Here is a 23,437-nt window from a genome sequence, read left to right as displayed (position 1 = left end):
TCTGGCTCTGCCCGGGCGGACCCAGCCCCCCAGCAGCCCCCCACTCAGCATCCGGGGACATCCCTCCTCCCGGCTAAGCATTCTTCCTGCTTGCTTGGGAGGTAGAGGGGGCTTCAGCCACTCTGCAGACCAGAGGCCCCGAGGCTGTGTCCTGGCCCTAGGTCAGGGCATTAAGGGCGTGGCTCCAGGGCGGTCCAAATCCTCTCTGCCTCATTCACTGAACCTGTCCCTGGCAGAGGGTGGGCAATAGACAGACCTGCCCTCCCCGATGGGGGTCAGCGGTGAGAGCAAGGAGGTGGGCCTCCCTGCGGGGGGGGGGGGGGGGGCGGAGCGAGGCTTCCACCAAGATGCCGCCCCCGCCCCCGCCTGGCGCGCTCGCACACGCACACAAATGCGCCTGTGCGCGCGCCCACGCCGGGCGTTGGGTGACGGCTCGGCCCGGCCGCGGCTCTGCGGAAAGAGCAGGGAGCTCACCTAGCTCACAGGTGGGGAGGTCGGGGTTGCAGATTCCCAGCCGCACAGGAAGTGGGTGGAGCTACCTGGGGCTAACCCCGGAGAATCCCTGCCCTGCAGCCGTCCCTGAGCCCTGACCTGTCTCATCTCCCCATCAGGCAGAGTTCCCGGCCGGTGCGGCGTGAGCTCTGACCTAGGCCGGGCGCTCCGACTGCCTGAGGCCATGGACGTCACCTTGGAGGTCAATGGGGAGAAGCTGCCCACCCCTCCTGGCGGGGCATTCCTTCCCTAACCTGTCAGTGGGCGGGGCTCGGGGCAGCCCCTCCCCCTCCCTCGGCCCTCCCACCGGCCCAGGGCTGGGCGGGGCAGAGGGCCGGCGGGAGGGGACTGACCACTTCCGGCTGGGAGGTGGGGAGCCCCAGCCCGGCTTTCAAACCGAAGCCGGAGTCCCAGCGAGCCCTCACCCCAAGGACAGCACTGCCCAGGCTAAGAGGGCCCCTGGGCAGGGGCAAGAGGCATCGCAGGGCCGGCAGGGCACGACCCAGCCTTCCAGCCTGGCCTAGCAGCCAAGAGCCCAGGCCAGCCTGCCCCTCCCCAAACGCACGTCCAGGGCCTGGGGGAAGAGATGGGCTGTGAGGGAGGTGGGTGCCGGGGGGACATACCAGCGGGGTCCCCAGACCCACTGGCCAGGCTGAGCCCTGCAAGGGAGTGTGTGGGGATGGGGGTCAGGAGCCACTGGCTTTGCCCGCGACGCTCCATGCGGACAGTCAGGCCAAGGCCACAGAGGATCATGGGGTGACCCTGAACAAGGGGGCCACACAAGGCCCCAGGACCTGACCCAGGCGCCCACACTCGGGGAGCAGGCATGGCCCACGGCACCTTGGGCATTTTGCAGGGACTCATCTGGCCTTCTCCTGGGTGAGGATTTCCATGGAAATCCAGGTGTTAAAGAAATACTTTAATGTCTATGAAAACCTCAGCATCTCGGCACTGGCCCCACAGTGTCACCTCCCTCTGGCAGGACCTCCTCTCCAAAAGTGGGGCCGCCCTGGACGCCCAAGCCCTCTGTCCCACATGAGGACAAGGGAGGGAGCTGGGTCCACGTCCTGCACAACCGCCCTGCGGGAGCACAGGGCGCTGGAGCAGGGGCAGGGCTCCTCCCTGGGGTTTGGCCAGGGGTCAGGCGAGCTGGGGCCCCGAGAGCTGGTGTGGAGGATGCTCCCCGGGGGCGGGCAGACCGTGTGATCTTCCTCCCTGGAAGAGGCTGGCTCCGGCACTGCAGACCACAGGGCCTCGCGGGGACCCACGGACCATTCAGGCTCCTGGGACAGCCCACCTGGTCCAGGAGCCCGGTCGCTCACTGGAGCGTGGATGGAAGCGGAGCTCGGTCTAGGTGCTGGGCAGGGCAGGCTACACGTCCGTCTCCACGCGCAGCCGCTCCATCCTGCGCACATTGCCCTCCACGGCCACGCGGCTGGTGATGCACCGGGCAAAGTCCTCAGGGAACCAGCCCATCTCCCCATCTCTCAGCCGCTCGCCATAGAACCATCCTGAACACAGATGTGGGGCAGGTGAGGGCAGGATCCGGGCACCCCCAGCCCTCGGAGCCCCTGTTCCCGAAGCTGCCTGGGCCAGGCCTCCCATAGGGCAGACCACCACCCACTCCTGCCAAGAGGGCCTGGCTCCAGGTCACAGGGGCATCTGGTCCTCTAGCAGCTGCTAGGCCGAGACGCTGGTGTCAGGGGCTGAGCCGGCCCCAGCCAGCTTCGCATGCCCTGTGCAGGGGGCCCCCCAGAGGAGCAGAGCCTCCCTCCTTCTGCTGAGGACACAGAGTGACAGAGAAGCTGATTTTGATCCTGACTCAGGGACGTCTGAAGAGGTCCTTGAGGGAGGGTGCTGAGGGGCCTCAGATCAGGCCCACCGTGAGCAGGTGCAGAAACTGCTTCCAGGGGGCCAGGCTCAGGGTCAGCTGCCCGCACCTGGTGTGCTCCAGACATTTGCGGGGCCGCTGAACTCTCCCTCTGGGGTCCACGCCACCCACATCCCGCCACCACCCAGGCCCAGCCCGGCGTGCTCACCATCCTCCTGCTCCAGGACCAGGACCACGTCCGCCTGCTGCAGTGTGATCTCGTCCGCCTGCTTGGCCAAGTAGGCCTTGGTGATCTCTACCTGGCGCAGGTCTGTGGGGGCAGGTGGGGGTGGGTGTCAGCGACAGAGCTGTCCCTGAGAGCGCAAGGGCCAGGAGCTTGGCAGCCCCCAGTCGGGCAGTGCCCTGCCTCCTAACATGTCCCCTGTGGCCTGGTCTCGGTGGGGCCTGGGGGGCTCTGGACACGTGGCAGCTTCCGTCCAGAGGCCCCAGGACAGGCTGCTCCTGATTTCAGAGCCAAAGCACCAGCACCGGCAGAGGGGGCACCCGGCTTCTAAGGGGCAGGGCCGGAGCCGGGGCGACAGATCTATGGGCCAGCTGGCTGCCCCGCTGTGGCCTCAGTCGGCTCCAGTCCCTGGGCATGGGGCAGCATTCTCTCCCCGGCACGGAAGGGGAGGCCCCGGGACAGAGCTGGGTCCCTGTGCACGGACAGACACACACAGATGCAGCTCTGGGGTGCCTCGCCTGGGCAGGTCACCCTGGGGGCAGGCAGTGGCATGGACAGAGGGCCGGACAGTGCCTCCTAGCTCCATGCCAACCCCCTGCCCAGGCCCGCGGAAGGGGCTGTGAGCCCTGTTCAGGGTGGAGCAGACACTTACCTCCTTTGTTGGTGGGGCCCTGCCCCTGCCTCTCCCTGTGAGTGAGCGCGGTGATCCACCGGGCCCGGTCACTCCTGCGGGTGGAGAGGGGGTGCGTGAGGCCCTGAGGCCGCTCTCGCCAGCCTGGGGACCTCTGGCTTCACACGCCCCGCCCCCAGTGCGGCACCGTGGACGGATGGGGCGTCACGTGGCTGGGGGTTCCTTGAGCGTGCCCCACAGCCCTCAAGATGCGATGGGCAGTGACTATGAAGGTTCACACTGCCGGGGCGCCCTTTCCTGAGCCCCATAAACCACTGAGGGACCACGTGTGGGAAGTCACAGGGCAAGAAGGAGCAGCAGGCAGGGTGACCCTGAGTCTCACCTGCCCAGGGTCCCAGAGTCAGGCGGCAGCCGCACCCCCACACCCCGGCCCACCCTGTCTGCCGGCGCTGGGCCCCAAGCCCACTGCCCTGTGTCAGTTCACGATTTTTAACCTTCAGCCTCAGCTTCCCATCTGGAGGGAGTATGGACACCAAGCCAGCCTCGTCCCTTCCTCCCTTGTCTGCTGAGACCCCGCTGTGCTGCCATCTCTCTGTGTGCTGCCCAGCCCCTGTTCCAGATGGTTCTGACCTCACCACCCCCCACCGCTGGCGCCTGGGCTCCGGCCCTGCCAGCCTCCAGGCTGCTTCTCAGCAGAGGCCTCCTGCCTCAGGGCCTTTGCACTGCTGTGCCTCTGGCAAGCCCTGCTCCCCAAACGGCACCGTGCCAGTCAGGCTGCCCCCACCTGGCACTCCCTTCCCTGCCTTGACTTCCTCCTTCGTTGGTGTCCCCCGACACACCCGACGGTCCAGCTGCTTGTCTGGCTGATGTGTCCCCCTCCCAGCAGTGTGAACTCTGGGAGGACAAGGCTGCCCTTGGCCTCTGCTGCAGGGCCCGGCACACAGCAGGTGCTCAAGAACTTGATGGCACGGACCCCTCCTCCCAGGAGCCCTCCCCTGACTCACGCCGAGTCGGAGGACAGCAGGATCTGCTCCTGGCGGCCCTCACTGTTGCGTAGCAGGGTCACTTGGAAGGGGTGTGGCACCGAGGAGCTGCGGCTGCCGCCACCCCCCAGCAGAGAGGGATCGGAGGGCTCCATCTTCTGGACCCGGATGTGGTCCACCTGGGCGTAGTCCTGAACCATGAAGCTGTCCTCGCTGCGGGGAGACAGGTGGGCAGCCAGATGTGACAGGGGGTCTGTGGGCAGCCTGGGGCCCCTGCCCAGCTGTGGGGCACGCAGCCAGAAGGATGCGCCTGAAACTGCCCCCCAGAAAACAGAGGCCATGTGTGTTCTCGTCCTTGTGGCCTGGGCGGGCAGACCCTGGTCTGCCGGCAGTGAGAGGCACCTGGCCACCCCACGCCACACGTCGGGGGATGCAGGCCGCTGCCAGGGACAGGTCAGGCCGGGAGGGCCCCCCCCAATTCTGAGGTCAGAGGAGACCCAGGCGGCTGCCCCCACGCCCCTCCGGCCCCGATCGCAGGGCCACACAGCCCAGCACCCAGGGCAGCCCACCTCTTCTTCTTGGTGACCACCAGAACGTCGTTGAACAGAAATAGGTAGCACGTGGGCCGGCTGGCCAGTTTTCGGAAAAGCCCGGTTTCTTCTACCACGAAGAGCTCCCCACGCTTCAGCAGCCAGCGGGAGGCCGAGATCAGCGGGAGAGACTGGAAGGAAGAGCCGGAGCTGGGGGGGCGGCGACAACCCCTGCCTCCAAGGACTGGGTGACCGGCCTCCCCGGCTGGACCAAGGAAGACGGGGAGATGTGTCCTCCCCTCAGACAAAGGGCTGTTCCATTGGCCGACAGGCACAAATGCGACAGGGCTCTGGGCCAAGTCCCGGGCCCAGATCCTGCCCAGCAACCAGGACAGGCCCGTCCTGCCTGCGGCCAGGCCCAGGGGCTCTCCTAGCACCCGCCGAGCACTGCCCCCGAGCCGGAGAGCAAAGGCCATGGTGGGGAAGCCTCCACACACCCCTCACACCCTTTTCCAGACCTCTGTGCCCGCCCTCGGTCACTCCGTGGCTCTCCTGTCCTGCCCACAGCGCCCGCTCCCCCCGAGCTCCGGCCTGCCGGGCAGCCTCTGGAGGTCGGCAGCCCAGCCCGAGCGAGGCCAAGTGGAGGCCCGGCCCACAGAGCTGCCTCCGGGCCAAGTCCCGCAGAGCATTCCCATGGGGAAGTGTCTGTCCATCTGCACCTCACTTGCTATGGGACTTGGCCAGGGGGCTTTGGAGGGCCTGTAGGATGTCTAGACCCCTCCCCAGACTGAGGGAGGCCCAAGACATGAACTGGCCCCGACACTGTCCTTTCCCCATTCTCAGCGTGCTGCGAGGAGCCCTGGCCCGGGGCAAGCCCTCGGGGCAGCCCTGGGGGTGAGGACACAGGCCAGAGAGACCCCAGGCAGGAGGGCGGCAGAGCTGAGCCTCTGCGGCCAAGGGGGGCGGGAGTCACAAGGGACGCTCCCTGGTAGGGAAACTGAGGCCTGGAGAGGCTGAGGCAGAGGCCCCAAGGCTGTGACCTGACCTCTGAGGAGCTGGCTCAGGAGGGGTCGGAGCGCCCACCTTGACCTTGCCGAAGTCCAGCTGTGTGTGTAGCATGTACATCTGCTCCGTGCGCTCCATCTTGTGGGCCCCCTCATTGCACTGCTTCACCAGCTGCAGGGGGCCGGAGAGCAGGCTGTGCCCCGGGGCTGTCCTCGCTGCCGCCCCCCGACGGGCTCACCCATCAGGTTCAAGCCCCACTCCCTCTGGGCCTCGGTTTCCCCATCAGCACCGTGAAAAGCCTGACATGGGTGATGTGGAAACCTGCCCTCCGGGTCCCCATCACTGGGGGGGCAGGGGCAGACCTTGGCTCGGTCCAGGTCTGCCCCTGCCCCCCCTCCCCTGGACCCCCCTCACCTTGCTGATGGCCTTGAGTGCGCGGCTGGCGGCCCTGTATCTCTCGGGATGGCCTTGACTCTTGAGGCAGAGAGTCTGCAGAGAGGACCCTGCATGTCAGGCACTACGTACCTGGCTGCACTCGGGCCCGCGTGTGGCAGAGGCCCCCCCAACAACACACCCAGGTGGGGGCCGCGGGGGGGGTTGAGAGCCCGTGTCCAGCAGGTTCCTGCCAGGCCCCACGGGGGTGCACAGCCCCCAAAAGGCTCTGCCAGGTCAGGCTTTGGTGGGTGGGACCCTGGAGAGGGCACCCTCCCAGGACCTCAGCCCTTCCAGGCCTCAGCTGTCTTGGTCCAGTCTGGGGGGGCCCCCACAGCCTCTATTTCGACACTTCCGAGGGAGCCCCGGAGGGCCTGACGTCCCCTCCGGCCTGAACGACAATCCTCCAAGCATGAGCCATGACACGCTGCCTCCAGGGGCCTAGCGGGCCCCGCTGCATGTGCATATGTTCACGTGTGCGTGCATGGGTGCCTCACACCCCCACCCGCCCCTCGGCCCCACGAGCAGGCCTCTCAGAGGAGTGAGCCGCTGCAGGGAGCTGCTAGAGCTCCATCGCTCCATCCACCGAGAGGGCAGTGAGTGGTGCCCAGGCTGGTTCCGTCTTGTCCACGCGAACGGACCCTGCGAACCTACAAGGAAGCGGATGCAAACCCACAAAGTGCTGGAAGGTTCCGGGCAGGGAGCCTCGCGGGTGAAGGCTGTGAAAGCCGACTCGTGAGGACCGAGGAGCACCGGGGAGGGGGATGTGAAGGAGTGATGCTCAACCGGAAGCGGGGGGCCGGGCTGACCTCCTTCTCCGGCAGGGGTCTGTGTGGCATACTCACGTCCGTCAGGAGGGGCAGCCGGGTCACCCTCTGCATGGGGAGGATCAGGAAGGAGATCATAGGGAGACCCCCGCACGCGGGACGCTTCTCGATCTCCTTCAGGGCCTCATGGAAGGCGGCGTTGCTGTTTCTGCAACAGAGAGCAGGGCTTGCCCTCATCTGCGGCGCGAGGCCAGGTGCAGCCGGCACAAGCCGGGCGGCGCACAGGAATGTGCTCCCAGACCCCGGAGTGGACCCCCGGCTGCAGGGAGGCCACGCTCACGTCAGCCTCTGCAGGGCGCGCTGCTGGTAGACCTCGTTGGAGCAGTAGGCGACGTAGGGGTGGAAATGCTTCTCGGCGTGCTCCTCCAAGATGTCGCTGATGTCCTCCACGCAAACCTGTGCCTTGTGCCGCTGCTCCAGGGCCTCGAAGAACCTAACCGGGTGAGAGTGCGGTGAAGGCCTGGCCATCCACCACCACGGCCCACGCGGCGGGAACCCAGCAGGCGCGTGGGGGACCCGCCGCCCGGGAAGACCCCAGGACAGATGAGCCTCTTAAGCCTGGAATAACTGGGCAAACCCAAGGCCACCTCCACTTAAATTCTGGCAGAGATTCCAGGAGACACGCAAACAGGCAGGACAGAGGACCCGTCACTCTGATTTGATTCCCTGGGCTTGGGTCAGACCTGCCTGGAGCCCTGGCACCCTCTGCCCAGCTCGATGTGCAGACGGGGGGCTCTGGGTGGACTCCCCAGCGGTGGCCACCAGGCCCCGCTTCCTCCCAGGGTCCCCTTCTGAGATCATCCTTGGCCACGGAGGTCAGGAGGACGCTGACCGGGGGTGACCACGCTTCTGCCTCTGCGGACCACTGCTGCCACAGCTGGGCCTGGCCGGACCGGCACCAGGACATCTGGTGGACCCAAGGCCCCGTCACCTCCCCAGGCCCTGGCCAAGGCAGCCAGGAGGTCCTCCCCCTTCCCGGAGGCTCCTTGGCCCCATCCCGGCCTTCTGCCTCCTCCAATGACCGAGTCTCTCCCGTAGCCGACTCTGAAAGCCCCGTTTAGCTGGGCTCCTGGGACTGCCTGAGGCAGCCTGTCTGGAAGATACGACAGCTGGCTGACCTCTGGAGGGTGGAAAGCTGCGTCCCCGAGCAGATATCCATCCCCCCGGTGGCCCGAACCCCCAACCTGGGGCTGACCAGGCCGGGGATGGCCAGCTGCACGTGCTCTTACTGCTTACCCTGCCCAGTGGGAGGGATGGAATCCAGCACTGTGACAGTGAGTCAGGGCTGGGGGACACGGCCGGGGGGGGTGAGGAGGTCCCGAGCCCTCAACAATGCAGGCACCGCTGGGCCTGCCGTCAGCCCCACCTAGCACCTGGGACGGGGGTACCACCTCGGGGGGAGGATGGGCAAAACCCCACCCCCTGCAAGATGGGGGCCTTGCTCTGGTTACCCTTGGTAAGGCTGGTGCGGGTCTCAGGGAGGGCGAGCAAGCGGTTTTGAGGACGGGGGTCCTGAGGGACCCTGCCCACCGGGCCTTGCCTGACCCTCCACCCTCGGGGGCACCATGCGTCCCACAAGGGGGAACACTGTGAGAGCCCCAGGTCCTGGGCAGCCCAGGCAGAGGGGGACAGTGTGTCAGGAACAGACAAGGACCCTGCCCCCTCAGGGAGGGCTCGGGAGGCCCACAGCTGCCCAGATGCAGCGCCACACGCCTGTGCCTGGGTGGGCGGGGCCACGCTGGGCAGCAGCCCCCCAGGCAATTCCAAGGGTTTCTGAGAAAGTTCTGGGAAAGGTAGCCATGAGCTGCTGACCCAAGAAAGCTGATTCCCAGAGAAGCCACTATGAATGGCTAGGAGCTGCCAGGACCCAGCTGGGGGAGGAGGCTGGACCAGCCAGAGGCCAGCCAGAGGCCCTGGGGAGCTCAGCACAGATGGGACGGCTGGCAGCAGGACCCGTCTCCAGGGACAAGCTCACACCCCCTCCCCCAGCATGGCTCTGAAACTTCATGGGGGCAACAGGTAGTAGGTGCTGGCTGGGGCTCAGGGGACGGGTCTGAGGCTGATGGGAATGAACCGGGGCTGAGCCACCTTCTCTCACCTGCCCCTACCCTAGTCCTCCAGGGGGCTCAGGGGACCCACCGCCTCAGGTGAGGGAGGATGCTGAGGCATGAGGGAGGGTGTCCTGCAGTGTTCGGGGGCCCAAGGCTGGTGGGGCTGAGCCCTCTGTGGGAGGAAACACGTACGCACACACACAGGCACGTGGACGCACACACACAGGCCCACGCAGGCCCCTCCTCTACTGCTGTACCCTGCAACCAGAGCCCTGGGCCGGGCACCAGACACTGCCGGGCAGAACATGACCCGAGGCTGCAACTCGAGGCCCCTCTTACCCGCTCCATCCCATGGCCACCCCACACCTTGTGGCTTGGCCTTCTGCACCTGGCGACCTGGTGGGAAGGTGACGTCATCTAGCAGGTGCTCCACCCTCTCAAACATGCAAGGGACAGGGTGCTGGGGGTGGGGTGCTAAGCCTGTCACGGGGCCCAGTGCTCGGTGGCCTCAGGGCCTGAGGAGGTCCCCGTGTCCTCTTCTAGCCAGCGGCTGCTCCAAACCTTCCGCCCATGGTCCCAGCCCGGGAGGCCCCGAGATGCCGCCGTTGCCGTGCTGCCCCAAGGGCGGGGGGGGGAGGCCCTGGCAGGCGCGGTGGAGGGCTGGGCGCGGGCCTCACCTCTGACTGGCGCTCAGGACGTCCAGGATGTTGGAGAAGAGGTGGTGGTGCTCGGTCTGTGTCATGGTCGCCCGCAGCTGTCTGGACTGCAGGAACTCGGCCACCAGGATGCCCAGGCTGTGCTGGTACGAGAACTCCGATGTGAGGATCTCAAAGATGGCCTGGCGGGGACGAGAGCAAGCAGTTGCCAGGGCCACCGTTCCCCTCGGGGACACGGTCAGGGTGCAGGACAGGCTGGACCCGGGCCCTCGGACCAGACCTGGGGCGAGGCTGTGAGCCTGGCCATGGGGACCAGAGCCCCACATCTGCGCACGCGCTCCAGCTCAGCCTCTTGTGGGCTGTGATGCTGGACAGGACCCCCACCTGTGTCCAAGAAGAGGTGACGGAACCCCCCCCCAGCCAAGGGCATTGCCAGGAGGGGGTAGGCATCGCTGTGGCCGCCGTCCTGCCCCATGTGTGTTGTGTGGCCCACACCAAGTCTGGGGCACAGGGCTGGACCCCCGCCCAGCCCCTCACCTCCTGCCTCTTGCGCTCCTCAGCAGGCAGCTTGTCCAGGAGGCCGGACTCCACCACCTGAGGAGGACACCGGCCTGGGGGTCACGGGTTTTGCACATCCCGGAAGCCCGGCCTCCCCTCCGAAGAGCCCTGGGGCCGCCGAGGAAGAAGATGGGCATCCAGAGGGAGCGGCTGGCAGACGCCGTTGGGGTAGGGAAGGGGCTTGTCTGCAGAGCTGGCCTGGGGGCTGAGAGGCATGCCGGGGACAGGGCCACAACTCAGACACACTGGCCCGGGCGAGTCTGCGCCCTGCCCAGGAGGTCCGGGCTGACGGTCCAGCTCTCCATGCTGTCAGGCCCCGGGGCCGCCAGGTGGCTAATCCCCTGCCTCTTCGTCCAGCCCAGAGGCTGGGCTCCGATCCCCCAAGCTCAGGTGGCCGGGATCATTATGTCTGGTGGCATGTCCTGCCACCAGACTCAGAGCTGCCCTCCCTGCCCACAGGCTACAGGGCAGCCCTGTCCCTGGGCCCTCCGGGGATGGGGATGGGTCAAGAGCGTGGCTGTCCTCCTAGGGTAGTGACACCTACCTCCCCGCACACCTGCTCAGGGCACCAGGACCTCTGTCCCAGCCAAGCTCTCCCTGGGGCCCCCCGCAGGCCTGCCTGGCAGGGACCCGCTCCGTTTCAGGTGTGGAGAGTGAGGTGGGAGCTTGGCTCTCTTGAAGCCGAGGCCTGGCCCTCTCCCTTCCACTCCTGTCTCCCCACTCGGACCCTCCTGGCACTCTCCTGGGGGCAGGGCCCTCGGAAGGGGGTCAGCCCGAATAGGGAGAGGGCAAGGGGCTCACGTGCGGGAGGCTCGTCATATACACGCCGATGGCATGCGGCCCTCAGGGCTCCCCACCCCTCCGCCGTTGGACCCAAATCCACAGTGTCCTCGGGGCAGGGCAGCTCAGAGCGCACCAGGAAGGGGGCTCCCTGCTGCAAGCTAGGCATAGAGGGTACTTCCGGAAGGCTCCTCCCCACACAGGAGGACCCAGGCTGGCTTTGAGGGACCAACCGCCCATGGGCTTGGGCTCAGGGCCTCAGCCCACCATCCTGGCCCTACCTCTGGGAGCTGGCTCCAGGTGACCTGGACAGGCCGATAGCTCTTGACTACGATGGGGGCATCTGCCTTTTCCGTTCCGTCGGGGCCGGACGGCTCATCGAGCAAGTCATCGTCGGACTCATGGCTGGTGTTCAGGCCCCGCTCCCGGATCTCCTGGTAGAACCCGGGGTCTGGGGAGAGGGGGTGTGTCACCTGCAGGCCTGGGGGCTCTGAGCGTGCATGCCCCACTGGGAACCTGCAGGCGGAGTCCTCCCAAGGGGGCTCTGAGAGCATCAGGCGGCGCAGGGCCCCCCAGAGCAGGCTCCTCTCAGGCTGGCTGGCTCCCATGGCTGGGCCGGACCCAGCCCACCACGGGGGTGGCGTCCCAGTGCAGAATGTGGCACCTTCAGACCAGGGCTGAGCCGACGAATCCGAGCCACAGGGGCCGCCTTGGGTGGGGGCTGTTCCCAGGCTGGGCCGAGAGCACTGGGTGCTGGCTCCCCGGAGCCCAACCCTGAGGTGCGGTCTCCTGCTCTCTGGCTCTGCAGCAGCCCCACTGCGATGGGCTGGCGCCTGGCTCGGGGCAACCCCCATGCCCCTCCTTCCCATCTGAAACCTGCTCATCATTGCTCCTCTCCCTGGATCCTGCCCCCAGGCCTGTGGCTGTCCACAGAGGCCGGGGGCTGGCAGGGAGGGAGGGCCCTTCTTGGCTGGGCCCCCGCACCCTAAGCACCCTGCCCCTCACAGCCACTGGGTGCTGCATCCCGCTGGGCAGGCCCCTGCCCCCACCTCCCTGTGGGGTCCCGTTGGCATCCCACCCCTCAGCAGGCTGACTCACTGCTCTGGGCCCTCCTGAGCCCCCAACACTGGGCTCACTGTATGCCTGTGAAAAGAGGCAATGCATACAGCACGGGCGTCTACATCCCGGGGCCTGCGCCCTCTGGCGGGCCTTGGTCCCGCCCATCCCACTACAGGCCTCGCACACGCATGCTTGGCAAACATCTCCTGGGGTCTGTCTGTCCCCTGCCCTTGGAATGGTGCAGAAGGGAGCGCAAGGGAACTTTCTAGACCCATCAGAACGACATAGTCAGATGAGTCACTGGGACTTCCCGTCCCTGGAGAAATCCCTTTCAGCATGTTCTCCCTGCACTGCACCAGCCTCCTCTGGGCCCAGCCTGGCCCACGGGGGCCTCCTGAGGTCGCCTCCCTGGGCCCCACTCACCATCCTTGAAGGAGCCCTTGTGTGCGCGTTTCCACCCTGGCGTCCTCTGTGCGAACAGGAAAGACACAGAAACACCAGTAGTCAGCGGGGAGCGGAGGCAGCTGAGTCTGCAGCAAGCCCTCCACCCGGGGGCCCAGAGACCCCACAGCGCCATGCATGAAGTCCTGCTCAACAGGAGGGGGCTCTGCCGGGCATCCAGAAGGTGCTCAATAAAGGTTGGCTCTTAAGGGAGGCCAGGCCACCGAGCAGAGGCCAGGGCTGGTAGGACGGGGTGGAATGGGGGCTCAGAGCAGGCAGGGCAGGTTGACTGAGAGCTAGGCAGATCCAGGAGGGCTGCCTGGAAGAGGCAGCAGGACTGAACTAATCAAGACGGGGTGCTCAGGGAAGTGGGGTGTTCCGACTGGGTGTGAAGGGAAGGCTGGACAGGTCTGGTTGGAGGGCCTGAGAAAGCCCAGGGGTGGGAGCTGGGGCCCCACGCAGGACCCCATGCAGTCTGGGGCCTGGGGCAGCAGGAGGGGCAGAGTCTAGCTCCCAGCTGCTGGCAGGACTGCAGAGACAAGCGGGGGTGGCAGGGCTCTCAGGGCCCCCACCTGCGGCCCCACCAGCTGCCTGCTCAGAGCCTGCCTCCTTGGCCGGACAGTTTTTCCTGACCCAGAAGCTGTGCCAGTTCCAGGAAAGCGAGACCTGGTTTCTCGAACGAGTTGGGGCCTCGAAACAACACTTGCTGGGCTGGAAGGTGTGGTGCCCCAGCCACACCTGGCCTGCTCCCCCCACCCCATGCCTCCCCAGTGCCCCTCCTGCCTCCAGGCCTGTGCCCCTTGCTCACACCTCTGCTTTAACCCTTTTTCCTCCGGACTGTCTCCCGACCCCGCCCCTGCCCTGAGCTCCCGGGGAGCCAGTCTCTCCTCTGGGCTCTGTCGGCCCCCTGCATGGCCGCAGCCCAGACATGAGCACCCCAGGGCACCCCTGCCCCCTCACTGCCCTGGGAGCTCCCTGGGGGCCTGCCTGCCGGGCTCCCCTCAGGACCCCGGCACCAGATGCAGGAGAACGCAGGAAACATCTGTTGCACCCTTGAACCAACAGCGAGTGAGCGAGCAGGCAGCTGGCCTTGTCCTGGGGTGTCCGGGAGGCACGGAAGGGCTGTGCCCCACCCCGGTGCTCCTCTCTGCAGGCTGGCGTGCCTGTACTGACGGCGGGCTTGGTTCCTCCCCAGGCCAGGGGCCACAGCTCAGTCCCGGAGGGAAGCCCCTGGCAGAGGCAGCCACTGGGACGTCAGCTCTGGGCACACAGACCCCGAGCAAGGGCGCCCTTCCCACCGGCCCTGCGCCGGTCCCGATCCGTCGAGAACACCGAGGCAGAAGGGCCATCGGGCAGGGGAAGGAGGGCGTGCATGCAGAGAAGCCGTCAGACTTCTAAGCCCCGGACGGGGGCCCCTCAAGCGGACTGATCCAAGCCAGGTGCTGCTCCGAAGCCCTCCCTGGAACTTGTCCCACAGGCAGGCTGACTCCCCTTGGGGCTCAGAGAGAGAGGCCATCCCCTCCAGAGGCTCTGCTCCCCACTGTGGCTGAGAGTGGTGACCCCAGAGCCTGGGGGCCTGGGGAAAGCCCTCGACCTTTCTGAGCCTCAGCCGCCTCATCTGTAAAATGGGGATGTTCTCACTCTGCTCACAGTCTGCCTGCCACACGGGACTGGGATAAACCGAGTCAGGTGCCTGCACGCAGTAGGTGCTCACTGGGCAGCAGCCGCACCATCAGGTGAGGCCCCGTCTACGCCTACAAGCTCCCGAGGCCCCTTGAGGCACGGCCCCCGCCCCAGTGTCCAGGCGGACAGGCCCCTACCTTATTCTTGGCCGGACACCGAGCAGAAGGTGGGCTGGTCTCCTCGGCCAGAGCCTGGAGCTTGGGGCTGAGCTGGATGGGGCCCCTCTCCCTGCCTGGAGCCCCCAGACCCTTCATGGCCGCCCGGTAGGATTGGTTCCGTAGGTTCCGTCTGAGCGCTCCCTTGGGGCCCGTGTCCACATCCATGTCGTCCAGGGAGAAGCTGGGGGCGGAGACGAACCGGGGGTCCCGCCGGGCAGCCTCCTTGCTGAGCACAGCTGCCCCGAAGCTCTGGTGGCGGGCTGGGGTCTTGGCCTTGCTGGACACAGCCAGGCTCCTGGGGATCAGCTGCTGAGTGCCCATCTTGAGGGCCGCAGGGCTCTGTGTGCTCAGGACGACGGCCCGTGGCTCCTCATCCTTAGGGGACAGAGGTGGGGACACGGAGGTATTGAGCTGGAAGGCGGCATTGTCCCTGACCTGCAGGGAGTCCCGGACCATGGGGACCCTGGATGCCGGGTTCCCCTTGGCATCAAGCCGTAGCTCTGAGTGGAAACGGTATTCCAGTAGCTTCTCTTCCAAGGAGCTGTCTGAGTGTCGCTGGGACATGCTGAGTGGCCACGGTGTCCTGGGGCAAAAGCGCAGAGGTGAGGGCAGCATGCAGATGTCCATCCCACAGCCCCCCTGCACACGGGCCCATCCACAGCTTCCCAGCATCTGCCCTGGCCAGAGAGCCCGCTTGGGACGCGGGGCCTGGAGGCCTGGAGCAGAGCTGGGGATGGCACGGCCCACAGCCACCAGGACTCCCCAGGGAGGTGTGCGGAGGGTCGGGAGGCTCAGGCCTGCAGGGCCCCAGGCTGCTGGGACTGGGGCAGAGGACAGGCGACCACCTGCTTCCTCTGGTGGGTACACACACCGAGGACAAATCCCCACACTGTGGGTGCAGGCGTGGGGCAGTGCGGGGCACACAGACTTGGGGCCCCGCAGACCTGAGCTGCATCTTTCCTGGGCCTCTTGGCACCATTTCTTCCTGGTCAGTGAGAGCATGAGGATCATGCCGTCTGTGCTGCTCTTCTGAGGCCGGCTTTGGGTAATGTGGCCGTGACCCCAGCCTCTGCCTGGCCCCCAAGCTCCAGAGCACGCAGGGCCAGGCTCCGCCATGCTGGGTTAGGTGTATGATCCTACCCACTCCCAAACACGCCGGCTCTCTTGAGTCTCATTTTGCAAACAAAGAAACGAGACCCCAAGATACCCAGGAGCCAGCCCTGAGACGGAGGTCAGGAGGCGTGGGTCACCAGCATCTGAACCCAGGCCGGTCTGATTCCAGACCCTTTGTCTTCGAGGCCCCATGTGGCGATACCACCACGGCCGGCTACACAGCCTTCCTACATGTCCAGCGACACACGTGCATTTTCCCACATTTACGAACTCGGAACAGGGCTCACGATCCCTTTCTCCAGAGCCTGGCCGGGCACGGTCACGCCCACTCTCCCTGCGTCCCTTGGATGCCCAGCCCTCCTGGGTCCCTGAGTGCCTCAGACCCTCAGATGTGCAGAGCCCACTGACCAGTGTCTGTAAGCATTTGTGGGCTGGTTGTTCAGCCCAACCTGGCTCATCCCGGCTGAGGGCGCCCCGCCTTGCCGGTGTGGACGGGCCCACGGCCGCCTTTCCACTCAGGGCCGGGAAGAGCCAACGCCAGCCACCTGGGCACCCACCACCCGTCACTGCCCTCTGCTGTTTTCTCCGCCTCCGTTTCAAAATCCGCAAGTGGGCGGAGTAACAATGAGGCCCGCCTCCTGAGGGTGCAGGAAGACTCCCGGCCACAGTGCTGGGATGACCACTGAAGGCCATCTCACACTCCTGCTCCTTGCTCCAGACCGACGGTCGGGACAGGCACCGGCTTAGAAGAACTTCGCAGGACTGGAGAAAACTCACCCTGTATCTTTTAAGTTTTAAGGAAAAGCAAGCAGAGCCACCGTCTGCACCCTCTTGCAGACACACAGCCTGCATGATAAGGGCCTGGCGGGGGTGGAAGCCTGTTTTTCAGATGGGAGGACCACGTCTCCAAGTCACCAGCCCAGGTGGCTGAGGCTCAGCTGAGTTTCACCACGGTGCCCTGGGCCGTGTTTGCGGCAGACCTGGGAAGGGATGCAGCCCGTTTCTCCGAAGGCCCTGTGAGCCTGAGGGTGTCACCTGCTCTCTCCCACCCCGGGGAGCCTGCAGCCAGAGGCGCCAGGGCCTGTGCAGTTGAGGTACCCCAGGGAGGCCACCGCATCTGTCCCAGGACACACCAGGCAGGTCCCCGCCCGGGGCCCACCTCCCACACTCGCCGCACAACCTTGCATCTGGGTGCTTCCCCTGGGAAGTTCCAAGCCTCAGCTCCAGAATCCGTCCCCAAGGGGCGAGCTGGGGGCTCCAGAGGGGCCTAAACCACAGTGCAGTCGGGGTGCCGGCGGCAGTCAGAAGCCTGGCTCCCCAAGCCCCCACCCCCACCCCCCCAGCACACACGCTGTCTGCTAAAAACACCTGAGAGGCGTGTGTGGCTGAGCCTCCCGGTGACAGGGAGGGGCTGCCCGCGGAGCCCTGGCCACCCCCACGCCCAGAGACCGGCCCACACATTCCTGGGGACATTCTGAGTCACCGGCAGCTAGGGCGGGTCACGCCATCCTGGCTCACCACCCCCACGTTAACTTTATCTGCATTTAGCCAGGCCTGGTGGAGAAAGGAGTTTCTGGTAGACTTCGATCTATCTGCAGTGCAAGCGAAGCGCACCCCAGTGGGTAGGTAGCCCGGAGACTGGGAACTCCTGCGAGTCCTCTCTTCTACAAGGCACTCACTGCGGGTGCATGCCACGCTGCTGCATGGAGCCCAGGCACCATGCCTGCCCTCCTCCTGCCCCGCCCCGTTCTTCCTTTCCCTCGTCCCCATCTGAGGCCCCAGGCTTGGGTCTTCTTGGCCCCGTCCTCTGGGCCTGGACCCTGGACCCCAGACCCTGGACCCAGCCAGGGGCACGGCCTCTCCCAGCGGAGGGCAAAGTCTGCTCTGCGGCCAGAGGTGCTCCAACAGGAACCTGTCGGGTGAGCCACTGCCGGGCGTGACCTCCGTTCCCAGCAAGGTGGCTGCACCCACAGGCCTGGGCTGCCACCAGTCCAGGGACCAGGCCCGCAGGAGAGCACCGTCCGGGGCTCTGCAGGGCCTTGGGACCAGAGCCAGCTCTCGGGAGCTACCGCCCGCACCAGCACCCCTGTGTCTTCTTCCTCCTCACGTTCAGTTTACCACAAGTCCCTGGACACGGGTCCAAAACTCAAGGAGCACCAAGAGCCTACCGTGAAAGGTCCCCCACAGGCCACTGCCCCAGCCTCCACAGCTTTCCCCCGATTTCTGCTCCTCGGAGAGCATCTAATGGCAGCCCCGCATCGGCCACACTCTCCTGGCTGCGTGGACGGGATCCCAGCCCCGGGCGTCACACCCAGGGGGCTGTTTGCGTTAGCTCAGGGAGCTCCACCAGCAGGAGCTAGACGCCAGCGCCCGGCCTCCCCTCGTTAATAATTCCCTCTTGTTTACCCGTGGCTTTCCTCCTGCTCCTTCCCGCTCCCTTCTGCGGTCCGTGTCCCTGCCTTGTCCACCTGGACCATACGCTCGGGGTTTTCTCAGAGACCCTGTCCTCTCTCCCAGGCCCCCCCTTCCCTGCCCCTACCCCCTTCCCGGTCCTTTCCTGGAGCCCCCCATCTATCCCAGGCTACAAGAGGGAGATCTTTGTCCCTCGGGCTGGTCACTGGCCGAGATCAGAGCCAGTGGGAGATGATTTCTTCCAGAATCGAGGAGGCCTCTTCTCCGGTCTAGCGTTCCACTGCGGTGAGACGTCCTACGGACTCCGACCTCGCCTCCCCGGACTGTGGCCGGAGGCTCTCCCCGGCCCTATGGAGGTGTGGCCCTCCCTTTATGGGGGAGTTCTGGTGTTCCTGGGGACAGCTCCAAGTCCACTCTCTGAGCCACGGACTTGCGCCTGCTTCCAACCCCGTCCTCGGGTCTTGCGGGTCTGGGCAGATGCCGGTGATATTCCGTACTTTCTCTCACGTTTTCTCCAGCCCCTTTCGGGGGCAGCCTGGAGCGGGCACTCCAGCCCCTGGCGTCACCTCTGCAGCCCGGCCTCTCCTGTACTCTCATCCCTCTGCCCTCCCGTGGAAAGGTCCAGCCTTTCCACCAAACTGGCATTGTTTGCCCCGTCCTGCAAGCTGCGGTCGCCTGCTCTTCGCTCAGAGCACCCTGACCCTGTTCTGTGATGCTCACAGTTCCTTTCTGTCCCTGGCCTGTCCCTGCCTCCTCTGTCTGGGCCTCTGCCGTCCTTGCAGGCACCAGGCTGTCCTCAAACACCTGGTGGTCCTACTGGGCTGTCTGCTTGGACCACGCAGAGAAGATGGCCTTGCGTTGGGAGGCCGGCATGCGGGGCTGCGCGCACGCCTGTGAGCTGCTGCCCCGCAGGCTCCTTGGGCCCCCAGCCTCCCAGCGTCTACGCCCGGTGGCCTCTCCCTTGGCCGGATGGCTCTTCCAGTGTCCTCGCTGGCTTCTGGCCTTCGCCGGCTGTCCTGGGGCCAGTGCAAGGGAGGGGCCGAGGGCACAGACTCTCCTCTCAGCTGCCCCCGGGCAAACGCCGGCCACACCGTCTGGGCAACAGACTGCGGACTCGGGTCACAGGGGTGGGGCTGCTCCCCAGCACAGGTGGCCCCGCAAAGCTCCTCCAGAGATGCCCAGGGCAGTGAGGGCTGCGTGCTGTGTGTCTGTCTCCCCGGAGAGTCTGTGGGTCCTTCGGGAGCAGAGACAGTCGCCCTGTTCACATCTCCTGTCCCCACAGAGTTGGGCTTGATCCCCACACGGACACGTGAATGCTGGCATCATGGTACTTGCCCTGCTCGGCGTGCCCTCGCCCTCGCGCCACATCCTCCCCCAGAGGCCCTGGGCTTCCTGCGGGTACTTCGCTTCCAGCCAGCAGAAACTACCAGGGCTGCATCACCAGGGGCTTCCGGATCCGTCCGAGCCACCGCTGGGGTGACTTTCAGGTGACTTCCTGCTGTTTCTGCTTGGCAGGGGGGGCTGGGGAGGCCGGTCCACTGTTGGATCCTTGCAATCCATGGCTCTGAATCTCCCTCCACCACACGTGCAGGGCAGGAAAGGGGCACTTGCAACGGGGCATGGAAAAAAGACAACCAGTGGGGTCGGGGAAGGACCAGGAGACCCGACTCAGCCGGGCCAGGCAGAAGCTGCACTCAGCGTCGTCTGGGCTGTGGTGTGGCCTGGGCTGGCCTGCTGGGGCCCCTTGCAGCCCAGTGCCCCCCACTCCCTCGTTCTTCCCAACAGATGGGCTTCCTGGGACTCGGGAGGCCTCTCCCATGCCCTTGCAGGTAGGATCAGCCCGGCCTGGACCTGTGGCTCTGCCCACAGCCGCTCCCACAGCCAGCAGGACCCAAATCACTCCATCCGCGGGGTCTCTGTCCTTCTGCTCTGGCCCTAGGTCCGGCTGACCCCACCCTGCCTGGTGGGGCTTGACCTCTCCAGCACCGTCCGCCCGACCCTGGTCTTTGCTCAGGCTAACTCGAGCCACAATGATGGTCTTGTGCTCGGGTAATTCTGCCTGGCCAAGCTCAAACCTCAGAGTCACACAGGATTTGGGGGCAGGATTTGGCGTTGTGAGTCACAGTGCACAGCAGACGGTTCCATTTGCAAGGCAGCCAGGGGTGGCTCAGGGACTCTCAGCTGGGGCAGTTTTGTGCACCCTGCCCGGTGACACTTGGCAATGTCCAGAGACATTCTTGGAGGTCACAGCTGGAGCTGAGTTACCAGCCCTGCATGTGTAGGTAGAGACCATGGGTGCCCCACAACAAGGAATTTGCTGGAACAAATGTCTGGAGTGCCAAGATGGAGAGCCTGGCTTTGCTGACCAGAGGGCCCCCCCGTTCACGGTGGGGGGCAGGGAGACCCACCTGGCCGCACCCAGCCTCGCACCCAGGCTGGCAGGGGGGAGGGGCCGTGCTGTGCCTGCCCTGGGCAGAAGCCTCCTGCAGCCCCTTGTTCTGAGGCTTCCAGGCCCAGGGAACAGTCACAGAGAAGCGCACCCTCCCGGCTCAGCCTGCCGTGCTCCCCGCTCCCCGCCCCCCGCCCCAGGCCCACCCATTGCTCACTGGCTCCTGTCTCTCCGTCCAGAAGTCCCCTAAACCTGGCCCCCATCCCAGAGTTGGCTGACGCGCAGGGTGTTTCCCTTTGCAAAGAAGCCCCAGATGGGAAATCAGAGCCCTGACTCCGACAGGTAGCCTGGCCAGGTGACCAGCAGGTGTCTTCGAAATGCTTTCTCCCCACTGTGTCTGTAGTTCCTCACTGACCTTCCTTCCGGAAGCTGCTATGTTCCCTGACAGGTGAGGAAACCAGGTGGGGTGAGGCTGTCTGTCAGCAGAGAGCCGGACGAGCAGTGATTTTCGCTAGAAATAAAGACGCTCTTACACACGGGTGGCCGCCCGCGCACGGAACAGCCACGGGCGAAGAAGACAAGCAGCCGCCATCCATCTGGAAACCGAAACTAAAATTCTGGGCCCCAGACGCAGGGTGAGTGGCCGTGCCCGCCCCAGATCCCGCACACAGACGGCCGTCCTCGCGGGCGGCGCATGCGGGGCCCCCAGCAAGCCGCCGGCCTGCCTGTCTCAGTGCCTCAAGCGCTGGTGAAGCGCTGTCCACGCGGGGTCAGAGACGAGCCCTGGGAGCCAGAGCCCGCCCGGCACAGGTGTCTCCCTCACAGGTGTCCAGAAGCGGGGAGGGGTCCTCTGCTCGGCTCGCTCCGTCTTATCTGCAGGTGGCTTCTGTCCAAGTGACTGAAGACCTTACTTCCTCCGGGCACCCCCAAGAGCCCGCCTCCCACCGGTCTTCCCCTCCAGGACTCCGGGGAGCCCCCGGCAGCGCCTTTCACCCGCCTGCCCGGGCAGAGGTTCTGTTCCTGTGGCCCGTGGGCAGTATCTGGGGAGCATCGAGAGCAGAGGCTCAGCTGCAGCTGACTCAGTACCCTCTGCGGGTACTCTGACTACTCCCCTTTTTACGGAGGAGGACACTGGGGCCCAGAGGGCTTCTGTAACTTGCCTGAGTTCACAGGGACCCAGGATTTGAACCCGGGGGCCACACCCCTAAGTACTAGGTCACGGGGGTATGGGATCGGACTCTGCAGGTGCCCCCTGAGCCCCCACACTAGGAAGGGACGACTGTTCACCTCAAGGACAGTGGGAAGAGTCAGGCTCTCCTGGGCTCCAGGTCGGATGCAGAGATCCCCCCATGCCCAGTGCTGGGCTGAGGTCCACCCAAATCTCAGAAGGGATTCTTGCTTCCCAGATGCAGAAACGGAGGCTGGTCAGCAGTAAGAGGAGCCCACCGCCCTCAGGAGCTGCCCCCACATTCCTCCCTCCTTCCGCCCTTATTAGTTATGAGTGAGCAGGACACCCCGAGCCGCTGGGTCTGCCCCCCACATCCATCACAGTTGGGGAGGCGTTTGTTTCTGGTTTGTTGGAGGGAGGGTCTTCATTTGGGGGGCTGCTAACTCTTGAGGCCAAAGCGGGTTTGGGCAGCAGATTCTTCAGAGTTTTGGGGGAGGGTGGTTTTGTCCCCCCTCCCGACCCCCATTTTCAAAGGTCCTGGGGCTCCCTAAGGGTCTCCCGGTTCTGATGTCGACACAGGAGAGCCTGCGACAGAAGCGTCCCCTCTAGGGTGCGGACGCGGCCCCCTGGGCTCCAGGGAAGACAGGGGGCTGGCGGTGGGCGCCCGAGGCCGTGGGTGGGGTCCGGGCCCCGGGTCCAGCCGCACCGGTCCTGCGGGCTCCGTCCCCGGCGCAGCTCGGGCGAAGGGACGGAGCCGCGAAGTTTCGCCGACCCGCGCAGCTCTGGGAGTGGGGGCAGCGCAGTGGTGGAAAGGCGCCCCAGCGTCACCGGGCCCTCCCCAGCCCCCAGCTCGCTCACTTGTCCCCAGGCTCACCTGCGCCGCGGGGCGGAAGACGTGGCGGCAAGCGGGCGGCGACTCCGGCCGGTCTAGCCTGCAGGCTCCGCGCCCCGGCCGGGCGGCCGATTTGGGCCGCGCTCCAAGTCGCCGCCGGGTCCCTCCCAGTCCCCGCCCCTCACTTCCTGCGCGGCCCCGCGGGAGGCGCCGGCGCGCGCGGCCGTCCGGCCAGGTGGGCGCCCAGGTGGGCGCGCAGGCCGGCGGGGCGGGGGCCGGGCGGGAGGGGACGGCCGCGCGCGCCCGGGACACCTGTCCGTGCTGCCTGCGTCACCGTCCCCACCTGGCCGGCCGGCGCTCACGTGACCCGCTGGCCGGGCGGGCTCACCTCCGGAGGCCGCCGGTGTCCGCCCGCGGCGCCGCCCTCGGACCGCCCACTCCGCCCGCCGTGTGGCCTGCGGGTTTGGGGCGGGGGTGGCCTGGCAGTGACCCTGAATCCGCTTCCACGCTCCTTCCGGGCCTCGCTAGGCTGCCTCCTCCTCCAGGAAGCCCTCCAGGAAGCTGACTAGCTCTGCCGGGAATCTGATCTCTTCTAGGCAGAAGAGGCCCCAACTTCTGGATTCTTTGAACAGTGGCGGCCGGAAGGCGGCCCAGCGGGGCACAAACCACTCTGGCTGCCTTTATGGTGTGGTTGTGGATGTGAAAGGTTGGTGTCCGAGAGCAAACAATCAAGAAAGAATTCTTTGAAACCTCTTTGGTGCAAAAGGGTGGTTTTATGAAAGCATGGGGACGGGACCCGTGGGCAGAAAGAGTTGCACTGAGGTCCCAAGGAGGAGCTGATTATATACTTTAAAGTTGGGAGGGGGTTAGGGAGAGCGTAAGTCTCTAAGGAATTTGGAAGCAAGGTTTCCAGGACCTCGCGGGGCTAGCTGAGGTTAGGAAAAGGTCGTTTCCCGAAATCAGAGACGGAGACAAACCATACGAGACGCTTAACTCTAGGGAACAAACTGAGGGTTGCTGGAGGGGTGATGGGTGGGGGGACGGGGTAACTGGGGGACCCGCACTGAGGAGGGCACGTGATGTGATGAGCCCTGGGTGTTGTATGCAACTGATGCATCACTGAAGTCTGCACCTGAAACTAATAATACACGGTATGTTAATTAACTGAATTTAAATAAAATAA

General features: G+C 65.8%; 1 protein-coding gene across 3 annotated transcripts; it reads right to left on the bottom strand.

Moving 5' to 3' along the window:
• Nucleotides 1–360: 360 nt before the first annotated feature.
• On the bottom strand, nucleotides 361–22,476 carry ARHGEF16 (Rho guanine nucleotide exchange factor 16). Of its 3 annotated transcripts, none has more exons than XM_027616247.2 (15): nucleotides 22,297–22,476; nucleotides 14,320–14,923; nucleotides 12,482–12,527; nucleotides 11,281–11,450; nucleotides 10,199–10,255; nucleotides 9,683–9,843; nucleotides 7,235–7,387; nucleotides 6,973–7,102; nucleotides 6,110–6,184; nucleotides 5,774–5,866; nucleotides 4,730–4,881; nucleotides 4,182–4,373; nucleotides 3,199–3,272; nucleotides 2,532–2,633; nucleotides 361–2,003 (listed from the first exon to the last, which is right to left on the bottom strand). In XM_027616247.2, the coding sequence occupies exons 2-15, from the start codon at nucleotides 14,902–14,904 to the stop codon at nucleotides 1,864–1,866; spliced, it is 2,130 nt and encodes a 709-aa protein (XP_027472048.1). In that variant the 5' UTR covers nucleotides 14,905–14,923; nucleotides 22,297–22,476; the 3' UTR covers nucleotides 361–1,863. The 3 variants fall into 3 exon arrangements, with proteins under 3 accessions (XP_027472048.1, XP_027472058.1, XP_027472066.1); XM_027616257.2 differs by lacking the exon at nucleotides 22,297–22,476 and adding an exon at nucleotides 17,622–17,748; XM_027616265.2 differs by lacking the exon at nucleotides 22,297–22,476 and adding an exon at nucleotides 16,231–16,292.
• Between the last annotated feature and the right edge of the window lie 961 nt (nucleotides 22,477–23,437).

Source organism: Zalophus californianus, chromosome 4 (assembly GCF_009762305.2).
Source record: "Zalophus californianus isolate mZalCal1 chromosome 4, mZalCal1.pri.v2, whole genome shotgun sequence".
NCBI classification, from domain to species: domain Eukaryota; kingdom Metazoa; phylum Chordata; class Mammalia; order Carnivora; family Otariidae; genus Zalophus; species Zalophus californianus.
Note: the sequence above shows the minus strand (reverse complement) of the source record. Positions and strands in the feature narration are given on the sequence as shown.

Bases quoted from the DNA above. Each gene is read 5' to 3' on its own strand.
- ARHGEF16 (XM_027616247.2), bottom strand. From the start codon at position 14,904: ATGTCCCAGCGACACTCAGACAGCTCCTTGGAAGAGAAGCTACTGGAA. The intron at 7,388-9,682 runs GTGAGGCCCGCG...TCACCCGGTTAG, and splicing joins GTCCTGAGCGCCAGTCAGAG to GTTCTTCGAGGCCCTGGAGC. The intron at 2,004-2,531 runs GTGAGCACGCCG...ATCTGTGTTCAG, and splicing joins GGTCCTGGAGCAGGAGGATG to GATGGTTCTATGGCGAGCGG.